The sequence below is a fragment of the Nycticebus coucang genome, chromosome X (assembly GCF_027406575.1).
Source record: "Nycticebus coucang isolate mNycCou1 chromosome X, mNycCou1.pri, whole genome shotgun sequence".
Lineage (NCBI taxonomy): Eukaryota > Metazoa > Chordata > Mammalia > Primates > Lorisidae > Nycticebus > Nycticebus coucang.
In genome coordinates this window covers 2,538,226-2,550,822 of record NC_069804.1, presented here as the reverse complement: position 1 = coordinate 2,550,822, position 12,597 = coordinate 2,538,226, and the positions used below count along the sequence as shown (strand labels likewise).

Sequence of the window (12,597 nt, the reverse complement as noted above, 5' to 3'; positions counted from 1 at the left end):
ACTTTTATAATGATCTCATCATGAATTTTTCTTAAAGTTGCAAGCAGAGGCAAATGGGAATTTTTCATTCCAAAACCACCATTACCCCTTTGAAAGGACCCATCCCTCTGTTGAGAGATCCTGTGTGTATGAATTCTTAGGGTCCTGCACCCCTCCACTGTTTCAGATCACCTTTGGATCATGCCTTTTCACTTGATATTTATGCATGTTTTTTCTTTCTTTCTTTTGACATTAAGGATATTTGTTTAACACCAGCCCTTCTATGACATAAACATACACATTTTTTCAAGCACATGTCCCAGAATCAGCACCAAATGCTGGGTGCTCTTTGGTTAACGAGCTCTCGCTTTTAGGAAGTTCTGTCTCAACACATGGTAGGATAAGATTTGCTCCCATCCACAGAGTGCTGCATTCTAATGTCCTTGATTTACAGGATGTGATTTTTACTTTGCCTTTACTGCAAAATCAATCAAATGAGTTCACTTGCTGAGGTATCAGCGGAAAATGCGAGGCCATCATCTCACTGCCCAACAGTCAACGCCAGGAAGGTTCTGTGCTTTTTCTCTTTCATCCCAAACGAAACAGAATTAGACAAGCACTGTTTCTCTGCATTATAAAATACCTTGATGGGGAGCTGAGATCCAATAGGTGAGGACCGTGCCCAGAGCCACCTGTCATTTGGGAAGTCTCACACATACAAAACTGAATGCTTCTTAGGGGTCCTGCCTAAGAACACTTTTCCCTTCTTTTTTCTCTTTCTTTTTTTTTTTACCAAAATACCCCTTTTTATAGTGAGAGCACTTAAAATGACTCCCTTAGCCATTCTGAGCATGTTAAATTATTTTTTACGCGTGTGTATTTTATATGTATTACAGTATAATACTACTGATTATAGTCGTCATGAATATAATATATCCCTTGAATTTATTCCTTCTGTCTAACTGACCTTTGCATAGTTTATCATTCTTTCCCCCTTTTCCCCCCAAAACCCCCAGCACACAGAAGCTCTCTGCCTCTATGACGTCAACTCTCTTACGCTTCCCCTAGAAGCGAGATCATTCTATGTATTTTTTCTGTTTCTGGTTTTATTACACTTAATATTACGCCTCCTAGCTTCCCCCATGTTGCAGCACATGACAGAACTTTCTTCTTTTTGAAGACAGTCTAGTGTTCCCTTGTGTAGATAAAGCACATTTTCTTTACCATCGACAGAGGCTTGGGTGGATTTCATAACTTGGCTATTGTGAAATAGTTGGGCAGTGAACGTCCTTGGATATGTAGCTAGAAGCAGGACGTCTCATTCATGCAGTCCCCCTATGGTTTCATTTTTATGTATTTATATTATTTATTTATTTATTATATTTATTATTTATTCATTTTGAGAGAGACTTTCACTATGTCGCCCTAGGTAGACATAGTGTCACAGTTCACAGCAACCTCAAGAAAATGAGAACTTCTCTGGGTCGTTCAAAAAATTCATTGTGAACAGATGAATATAGGTACGGTATCCACACAGTATCTATAAAAAAATGTTCCATGCATAATGAAGAATACCATATAAATCCTGAATAAATCATAAGTCATCATCTCTGGGGTTTCACTTTTACGACCTTCCAACTAATTAAATAACTCACGTGAGTAAGGCTTTTATACATCATTCCCTCAATTTTTTATCTTTTAAACTGAAAAAAAATCTTTCTAAATATTAACTCACATATTTATGAGTTATAAATATTAACTCACATGCGCTTGGACTTCACAGAGAGAAGGGTACGTCACCCTGGGGGGTTTGGGTTAGTAAGTGTCATCCAACCTTAATTACAACTTCTATAGAAGAAGGCTTTACCCCAGTATGGCCCAGGGTCGATGAATCTAATTTTAGAATTGCAACTCGAGGCATAATCATAATGACATGCTCAAAATCAAAGCTGCTTTCTTGCCTCTTGTTAGGCCAGAACATCTTTCTTTTTGTTTATTTGTTTGTGTTCTTGTTTTGAGACAGAGTCTCACTATGTCACCCTTGGTAGAGTGCTGTGGTATCACAGCTCACAGCAACCTCAAGCTTTTGGGTTTAAACGATTCTCTTGCCTCAGCCTCCCAACTAGCTGGGACTACAGGCGCCCGCCACAATGCCTGGCTATTTTGTTGTTATTGTTGTTGTTGTTGTTTAGCAGGCCCAGGCTGGGGTTCAAAGCCACCCCAGTATATGCGGCCGGCACCCTAACCACTGAGATACAGTTTCATTTTTATTTTTGAAGATTCTTTATTCTGTTTTCCCTGAAGGCTGTACTAATTTAAATCCCCCCAAACAGTGCTGGCTGGTCCCTTTTCCTGCACATTCTAACCAACCCTTGTCTTTGGTCTTGTCCAGCCAGCTCCTCCTAACAGGTGCAACGTGGCAACTCACTGTGCTTGCCAACAAAAATGTTCTCTCTTCCACGTTCGCTTTGGATGTTTGGGCTCTAAGTAGGAGAATGAGGTTCCTTAACTAACGATGTTCTTTTGCTTGTTAATGGAAAGGACATGGTTTAAGTTGCAGCTAATGGTGTGACTATATGACGTTCATTTCCAGGAGCCCTCTTGACCCCCAACACCAGAATACAACGGTTTGAAGTTCTCAAGAATGGCACCCTGGTCATCCGGAGGGTCCAGGTCCAAGACCGGGGCCAGTATGTGTGCACCGCCAGCAACCTGCACGGGCTGGACAGGCTGGGGGTCCTGCTGGCCGTGACAGTGCAGCAGCCCCAAATCCTAGCTTCGCACTATCAGGATATCACCGTCTACCTGGGGGACACCATCGCAATGGAGTGTCTGGCCAAGGGGACCCCAGCTCCCCAAATCTCCTGGATCTTCCCAGACAGGAGGGTGTGGCAGACCGTGTCCCGCGTGGAGGGCCGCATCACACTGCACGAAAACCGGACTTTGTCCATCAAGGAAGCGTCCTTCTCAGACAGAGGGGTCTACAAGTGCGTGGCCAGCAACGCGGCTGGGGCGGACAGCCTGGCCATCCGCCTCCACGTGGCGGCACTGCCCCCGGTGATCCAGCAGGAGAAGCTGGAGAACATCTCGCTGCCGCCGGGCCTGAGCATCCACATTCACTGCAGCGCCAAGGCTGCGCCCCTGCCCAGCGTGCGCTGGGTGCTGGCGGACGGGACCCAGATCGGCCCCTCGCAGTTCCTGCGCGGGAGCCTGTTCGTCTTCCCCAACGGGACGCTCTACATCCGTAACCTGGCGCCCAAGGACAGCGGGCGCTACGAGTGCGTGGCCGCCAACCTGGTGGGGTCGGCGCGCAGGACGGTGCTGCTGACCGTGCACCGCACGGCAGCCAACGCGCGCATCACCGGCACCTCCCCGAGGAGGACCGACGTCCAGTACGGGGGCACCCTCAGGCTGGACTGCAGCGCCTCGGGGGACCCCTGGCCGCGCATCCTCTGGAGACTGCCGTCCAAGCGCGTGATGGATGCGCTGTTCAGGTACCCAGCTTCTGTGGCTTGGGCAGATCCTGCGCTCCTTGTGAGTGTATGTTGGGAACAGAATTGCTGCCCTCAAGGGACAGCAGTCCTTGTTAGAATGAACATGCAAAGGCGTTGATTTCCAGGGGCCCTTTTTCGTGCAATGAAATTTTTTCTTTAATCATTCGTTCATTTTAAGAGACAGGCTCTTTCTCTGCCACGGAGGCTGGAGCGCAAGGGCATCATCATAGTTCACTGCAGCCTTGAACCCCAGGGCTCAAGGGATCCTCCTTCGTCAGCCTCCCGAGTACCTTAGACTACAAGCATGCTTCACATACAGAGATGGGACTGCTCTTTACATATAGAGATGGGGGTCTCACTGTGTTGCCCAGGCTGCTCTCCAACTTTTGCCTCAAGCAATCCTCCCACCGCAGACTCTCAAAGTGCTAGTATTAGAAGCTTTAACCAATACGTCTGGCCATTTTTAAATTTTCTTTGGTAGAAACAGGGTCTCACTATGTTGCCCAGGCTGGTCTCGAACTCCTGTCCTCAAGCAATCGTCCCAGCTGGGCCTCCCAAATCACTGAGAGATTTAGCCACTGTGCACACCTACTGTCATTATAAAGTGGGGTTTGGTACACACACCTGACCTCCCTCCTTATCCACTTTAGCCTACCCAGAAAAAAAAAAAAAAAAACGAACCAAGAAACTTTTATTTTAATAATTACATTTTTAAAGTACATTTTAAAAGATGATATTAAGTAAAACAATTTAGCTTGCTTTTATTTCCATTATTAATTTCAACAAAATACATAGACGTTTTAGGTCTTCGTTTAATATGGCATTCATAATAAAATTGATGTATGCAGAAATGGTAATAAAAATATCACTATAGGCTCGGCACAGCAGCACAGTGCTTATGGAGCCAGCTGCATACACCAAGGCTGGCAGTTTGAACCCAGCCCTTGCCAGCTAAACAACAATGACAACTGCAACAAAAAATAGCCAGGTGCCGTGGTTGGCACCTGTAGTCCCAGCTACTTGGGAGGCTGAGGCAAGAGAATTGCTTTAAGCCCAAGAGTCGGAAGTTTCTGTGAGCTGTGACACAATGTCACTCTACCTAGAGTGACATAGTGAGACTCTGTCTCAAAACAAAATTATATATAAATATATATATATTAATTATTTTAAAATTTATATATTTAAATTTATAAAAAATTATATATATAATTACATATAACATATATAATTATATAATATAATATATATGTACATAATTATAGCATGAGTATGGCACACTTGGGATTATAACAATAGATTTTGGGCAGGATCATTGGCTCATGCCTATAATGACAGCATTTCAGGAGACCAATGTGAGAGGATCTCTGGAGGTCAGGACTTAGAGACCAGCCTGGACAACATGGTGAGACCCCATCTCTACAAAACATGAAGAGAAATTAGCTGTGCATGGTGGCTAAAGCCTGCAACCCCACCAGTTTGAGATTCTGAGGCAGGAGGATGGCTTGAGGCTAGGAATCCGAAATTAACCTGGACACCACAGTGAGACCCCATCTTTTTGATTGCTTTTGAATGATGGAATAATAGGACAGCAATGATAAAGGAAAAGGCAATGGATTCAAACATAATTAATGGTGCAGGGTAGAAACCCCAGGTGGTGTGGTGTCCTAAGCATTCAGCAGCATCTGAGTGTGGCCCCCACCCAGGGTGGGACCAAGGTTGGTGTCTGTGGGTTTTTTCTGCACTAGTATTTCTCGTATCTTACTTAGGATTCGTTTTCAGGAAAAAGGCTCAGGCATTTTCTCCCAGCTTCTATTTTAAACTTACCATATCTGGGTGGTGCCCAGAAGAGTCTGCACAATCAATCCAGAGTGCCACGTACCCAATCCAGCCCAGGATGCTTTTCAACTGTGCTGCCAGGTTGCCAGACTGTTGTTTTTTTTTGTTTTGTTTGTTTGTTTTTCATTTGTCCTGGCTGAGCCACTGTTTGGTGGTTTTCACAGTGTGAGAATGTCATTCCAGCAGGATTTTGAGTCATTCTATTAAATCCCTGTATAAATCCTAAATAAATCATAAATCATCATCTCGGAGATCCTTCATTCTTACTAAATTTCTACTAATTACATTCTTAGTACAGTATAATTAAACACCCCATGTGATTTTCATCAAGGAGCGGGCCATTTGCCCGGCCACATATCAGGACTAGTTAAAAACAGAGATTTGGGGCGGCACCTGTGGCTCAAAGGAGTAGGGCACTGGCCCTATATGCTGGAGGTGGTGGGTTCAAACCCAGCCCCGGCCAGAAAAAAAACAAAAACAAAAACAAAAAAACCCAGAGATTTTAGCTTTACCCTCATGAAGCCAAGTCCCTCGGAAAGCATGGTTTTTTTATTGGTCAAATTTTTCCAGTTTATTCCAATCACAAGTAGGCCTGGATATCAGTGCTATAGACATGTTTGCAGACACACACTACAAATTTTTGGATTCAAACTCCAAGGCATGTTAAAATATCCTAGGGAAACGCTCTCCTGTCAAATTCCTTACTAAGTTGCATTAGCTTGGTTTTCAATCTTGACCTACAAGATAATATTTATTTATTTATTTATTTATTTTGCAGTTTTTGGCCAGGGCTGGGTTTGAACCTGCCACCTCCCCCATATGGGGCTGGTGCCCTACTCCTTTGAGCCATAGGTGCCACCAAAAGATAATTTATTTTTTCATTATCCATAGCTGCCTTTATTCGCAGTAATCAGGTTGAGACCAAGTGTATACACACATTTCCTTTGTGAAGATCTGTGATGCCGTCCTGGACACACCCATAGGCTAATGCCGTGTTCTTAAAATAAGGGCATTAAAAGGGATTAAAACCCAATTACTCCCTCCCCCATCATAATGGAAGTGAAATTGAAAATTCAGTATGGGTACTTGAAAAAATGAGAACTTGTCTGGGTCATTCAAAAAATTCATTGTGAATAGTGCAGGGAAACACAGTATCTATAAAAAATGTTCCATGCATAATAAATGAAGAATATCATATAAATCCTGAATAAATCATAAATGATTATCTCTGAAGTTTCACTCTTACGGCCTTCCAACTAATTAAATAACTCACATTAGTAAGGCTTTTATACATTATTCCCTCAACGTTGTGTCTTTTAAACCGAAAAAAAAATCTTTCTAAATATTAACTCATATATTTATGAGTTATAAATATTAACTCACATGCGCTTGGACTTCACAGAGAGAAGGGTACGTCACCCTGGGGGGTTTGGATTAGTAAGTGTCATCCAACCTTAATTACAACTTCTATAGAAGAAGGCTTTACCCCAGTATGGCCCAGGGTCGATGAATCTAATTTTAGAATTGCACCTTGAGGCATAATCATAATGACATGCTCAAAATCAAAGCTGCTTTCTTGCCTCTTGTTAGGCCAGAACATCTTTCTTTTTGTTTATTTGTTTGTGTTCTTGTTTTGAGACAGAGTCTCACTATGTCACCCTTGGTAGAGTGCTGTGGTATCACAGCTCACAGCAACCTCAAGCTTTTGGATTTAAGCGATTCTCTTGCCTCAGCCTCCAAAGTAGCTGGGACTACAAGTGTCTGCCACAATGCTGAGCTATTTTTCTGTTGCAGTTGTCATTGTTGCTTAGCTGGGCCAGGCTGGGTTCAAACCCGACAGCCTCAGGGGATGTGGCTGGCCCCATAACCACTGTGCTATTGGCACCAAGTCAGGCCAGAATATCTTTAAAAAAAAAAAAAAATTTTTTTTTTTTAAAGAATAGAAGTAGTATCAAAAGCAGTGATTTTTAACTAATGTGCTCTGAGAGGATCCTAGGTGTGCCAAGAAAACGTTTAAAGATCATTAATTACATTATTTTTGAAAGAAGTTCAAAGCACAGCAAAGTATATTCTTTTTTTTTTTTTTTTTGATGACCATAATTCAAGTGTGCCACCAGAGTTTAACTATAGGTTCGAGGGTGCCGTGAGATGAAAAAGGTTGACAAATGCTGATCTGAAGTGTTTTCTTCCATGAAGAACTTAACCTTTTTGTGACGCTAACTCAGAGGTGCTCCATACCTATGAGTCTGTTGTCATAAACAGCTCCCCTAATGACAGTGGCAAAAATATTTAACACACAGACACACACATTCGCACAGAGGGCTGAAGTCTTTGAATACATTTTACATTGTCTGAATCAATGCCAGCCCAGGGTAAGGTCAGATTCAACAGGGAAGGTCTCTTTGGCAGAAAATAAATCACTTTTCAGTATGTCCACAATCTCCTGCAGGCCGCAGCCCCTGCAAGCTCATTCTTTCCAGAAATGCATATTCTTGTTGCTGTTGTTGTTTTAATTTTGCTTTCAATTGTTTTAGTTTGAAGTTTTTTATTTTTATTTTCTTTTTTTCCCTCCTCTATTTTTTATTGAGACAGAGTCTCACTTTGTGGCCCTGGGTAGAGTGCCCTGGGGTCAAAGCTCACAGCAACCTCAAAGTCTTGGGCTCAAGCGATTCTCTTGCCTCCGCCTCCCAAGTAGCTGGGACTACAGGCACCTACCACAACTACTGGTTTTTCTTTTTTTTTTTTGTAGACACGGGGTGTCTCACTCTGGCTCACGCTGGTCTCCAACTCCTGAGCTCAGGGCGATCCAGCGGCATCCGCCTCCTAGGATTCCAGGCGTGAGCCATCACCCCCAACTGCGCATTCTTGTTTTATTCCAGTAAAGCCTAAAATTGACATCTTATTCATTTATTTATTTATTTATTTATTTCTTCTCCATCAGCTTCGATTCCAGAGTCAAGGTGTTCGCCAATGGGACCCTGGTGGTGAAGTCAGTGACAGAGAAAGACGCGGGCGATTACCTGTGCGTGGCGCGCAACAAGATGGGGGATGACTACGTGGCGCTCAAGGTGAACGTGGTGATGAGACCGGCCAAAATACAGCACAAAGAGGAGAATGACCACAAGGTCTTCTACGGGGGTGACCTGAAGGTGGACTGCGTGGCCACCGGCCTCCCCAACCCTGAGATCTCCTGGAGCCTTCCGGACGGCAGCCTGGTCACTTCCTTCACGCTGTCGGATGACAATGGTGCGCGCACCAAGCGCTACGTGGTTTTCAACAACGGGACCCTGTACTTCAACGAGGTGGGGTTGAGGGAGGAAGGCGATTACACCTGCTTCGCGGAAAACGAGGTGGGGAAAGACGAGATGAGAGTGAGAGTCAAGGTGGTGGCCGAGCCAGCAGCCATCTTGAACAAGACGTACCTGGGGGTGCAGGTGCCATATGGAGACGTGGTCACCGTCCCCTGTGACGCCAAAGGGGAGCCCGTGCCGAAGGTGATGTGGCTGTCCCCAACCAACAGGCTCATCCCCGCGTCCTCAGAGAAGTATCAGATATACCAGGACGGCACGCTGCTTATTCAAAAAGCCCAGCGCTCCGATAGTGGGAATTACACCTGCGTGGTGCGCAACAGCGCGGGCGAGGACAGGAAGACAGTCTGGATTCACGTGACGGTCCAGCCGCCCAAGATCAACGGCAAGGTGGAGGCTCTCACCACGGTGAGGGAGATCGCGGCTGCGGGGAGCCGCAAGCTGGTGCCCTGTAAGGCAGAAGGCATCCCGGCCCCGAGGGTCCTGTGGGCCTTCCCGGAGGGCGTGATCCTGCCGGCGCCCTACTTCGGGAACCGAGTCATTGTCCATCGCAACGGGACGCTGGACATCAAGAGCTTGAGAAAGGGCGACTCGGTGCAGCTTGTGTGCATTGCGCGCAACGAGGGCGGGGAGGCCAGGATGGTGGTGCAGCTCACGGTGCTGGAGCCCATGCACAAACCGGTCTTTCTCGACCCGGTCAGCGAGAAGATCACCGCCACAGCCGGCCACACCATCAGTCTCAACTGCTCGGCTGCGGGGACGCCGCCGCCCTCGCTGGTCTGGGTTCTCCCCAACGGGTCGGAGCTGCAGAGCGGCCGGCAGCTCCAGAGATTCTATCATAAAGCGGACGGCATGCTTCACATAAGTGCCCTGTCCGCGGTGGACGCAGGCGCGTACCGCTGCGTGGCCAGGAACGCCGCGGGCCACACGGAGAGGCTGGTGTCTCTCCAGGTGGGGCTGAAACGCGAGGTGACTAACCCGCACCACAACCTGGTGAGCATCATCAACGGGGATACCTTGCATCTCCACTGCGTCCCCCCCGGGGACGGCCGGCCGGGACGGTTCTCCTGGACGCTGCCCAACGGCGTGGTTTTGGAGAGCCCCCACGCCCTAGGACGCTTCTCGCTCTGGGACAACGGCACCCTGACGGTGCGCGAGGCCTCAGTGTTTGACAGGGGGACCTACGCGTGCAGGGTGGACACGGAGCATGGGCCAACGGTCACCAGCATCCCTGTCATCGTCATCGCCTATCCCCCTCGCATCACCAGCGAGCCCACGCCGGTCGTCTACGCCCGTCCGGGGAACACGGTTAAGTTGAACTGCATGGCCGTGGGCATCCCCAAAGCCGCCATCACCTGGGAGTTGCCCGACAAGTCGCACCTGACGGCTGGCGCTCACGCCCGGCTCTATGGGAACAGATTCCTGCAGCCGCAGGGAGCGCTCACTGTGCAGCGCGCCACGCAGCGCGACGCCGGCTTCTACAAGTGCACGGCCAAGAACGTGCTGGGTAGCGACTCCAAAACCACTTACATCCACGTCTTGTGAGCTGCCCACCGCACAAAGGCAGACTCTGAGCTGGTGCTTATTGTCTGGGATGTAAAAAAAAAAAAACATAAAAGCCAAGATGGGGGAAGGGGCAGAGCTCATCCCTCCATCCCTCCTTCCCTACCCACCAAAGGATTTGTTTTTGTTTTTGCTTTTTTTTTTTTTTTTTTTTTTTGCAGTTTCTGGCCGGGGCTGGGTTTGAACCCACCACCTCCAGTATATGGGGCCAGGTCCCTACTCCTTTGAGCCACAGGGGCCAACCCAAAAGGATTTGTTTTTTGGGGGAGATGGAGACACAGTGGCCTCTGCAGAGGATTTCAGATTGAGGTGAACCTTAACCTTGGCTTTGCCGGGAATCGAAGCAAAAAAGACTCGGGCCCCGCCTCTCTGGGAAGTATTCTTTCTGTTTGCAAAGCTTCAGGGGATATAACTGGACTGCAATTTCTAGCAAACTGCCTCCTGATTGACAAGCATTCATGGCAAAAAAAAAAAAAACATGGGCGTTAATGCTGCGCTGCTATTCTGCTGGAGAATCATGTCTTAGTTAACCTGCCGCAATTGTAACATCATAGAACCTTCCAGAATGACGCCTGTTCACCCTTCGTATATTTCTTGTCATTTTCCAAGCTCCAGCTCACCTCAGCAGCAGTTTAGAATCAGAACAATGGATTTGTTTTTTTTATTTCCCTCTTTTTACAGAAAAGAAAAAGAAAAAAAATGTCTCTTTCTCCCTGGAAGTCACTTTTTATATGGTGTTTTAAATATATATATATATATTTTCTTTCTAATCAGACGATGAGATTAGAAAGGGAAATACTTTCTGTCTCATTAAAAAGAATAAATTATTGGTCTTTGCAAGACTTGGGTACATTATAGCAACATGGAAATGCAGTTTTAAAAAAGTCCTTCCAAAACGTCCTTCAGATTCTGCGAGCTCTGTGACAAGCCTAGGATATTTTTGATTTCCTTAAATATAAAATGTATCTTGAATGACACTGCAAAGGGTGATGAGGGGAAGGAGACCCCATGACCCTGTAGAATTGAATCCAGAGTCTTCGAGAAAAGTCCAGAAACTTCTCGGAAACATCCGAGCTGTCCATGTGGTCCAAGGCAGCTGCCCCTTCTCTGGCCGTGGGTCTGTCTATGCCCTCAGACACCAGGAGGGCTATGATTTCCATGACTGCTTTACTGTATTTTTAAGGTCAATATACTGTACATTTGATAATAAAATAATATTTTCCAAAAACCTGGGCAACCAGGGCAATGATATTTTCAAGGGCCAAAGAGCATCAGGGGAATATGAGTTTACATCAGAACTGCAGAAAATGCTACTTTTATTCACCCTATATCCATTATTCTGTACGCATTTTAACATGTAAGGGGATTAAGTCAAAAGCACTTGTTCTGATGTGTGTTTTAGAGACAGGAAGGCAGAATAGGACTCTTGGTGGCATGTGGTGGCAATTCCAATACACAGCAAGACAATTTGGGGACTGAGAAGCAACATTTCTGCAGAAAATCCCACAGAGATTTATCTTTCTTTTCTTCTTCTTCTTTTTTTTTGCAAAAAGACATCTGAGGGTACATATGTTCCATTTTTTTAAATATATATGCACCTGCTGTTTTTTGCAGCCCCAAGAGAAAGGAAACAGTGTCATTAAGAAGAATTTTTGAGAAGAACATGATGACCAGCATTTGCAGAAATGCCGTCTGCCCATCAGAAACCAAGGAATGCCTGGTTCTTTACAACTCTGGGGGAGCATGGCATCTGTCTTGTTCATGAATCTACCTGTGTGCTTAAGTTTAAGTGCACACATGTTAGTGTGAGTCAGACACCAGGAGAGGCCCTGTGGAAATGGAGTGTGAGCTGTCTTAATACACAAGCCCCCCAGCTGAGTCTCCCAGGCTCAGAGTGAGTGATGTTTGGGGCTTAGAGGACACTCTGGGGTGGGGCGTCCTGTGCACCATGGTGTTTTGCAGCAGTGTCCCAGGCTCCACCTGCCTGGTGTCAGCAGCACCCACCACCTAGGTGTGACAAACAAATAGGTCTCTGGTCATTATAGAATTCCCCCTGAGGGTACAAAATTGTCCTTAACTGAGAGGCACTGAGTTAGAAGATGCATTATACAGAGAGATTGATGATTGGTACGTAGGTAGAGCCTCATGCTAAGACAAGGATGCTCAACCTCAGCACTGTGGACATTTAGGGCTGGAGGACTGTCTGTGGTGGGGTGGCCCATATGCTGTGGGGCATGTGGCAGTCCCTGGGCCCCACTCACCAGGTTCTGGCAGCTTCTGCCACCGAATCATCGCAACCAAAATTGTCTCCTGTAAGCTTTTGTTCAGTGTCTCCTAAAGGCAAAATTGTCCCTGTCAGATACACAGATAGATGGATGGATGGATGGATAGATAGATAGATAGATGAGATGTATGGA

At 46.1% G+C, this 12,597-nt stretch overlaps 1 protein-coding gene across 1 annotated transcript in view; it reads left to right on the top strand.

Moving 5' to 3' along the window:
- Window positions 1–12,222, top strand: part of MXRA5 (matrix remodeling associated 5) — a 36,628-nt gene extending 24,406 nt beyond the window's left edge. Inside the window, exons 6-7 of the mRNA XM_053580690.1 lie at window positions 2,573–3,473; window positions 8,251–12,222. Of these exons, the coding sequence (XP_053436665.1) occupies window positions 2,573–3,473; window positions 8,251–10,162 (2,813 nt within the window). The 3' untranslated portion in view covers window positions 10,163–12,222. The remainder of the gene's footprint in view (window positions 1–2,572; window positions 3,474–8,250) is intronic.
- The last annotated feature ends 375 nt before the right edge of the window (window positions 12,223–12,597 follow it).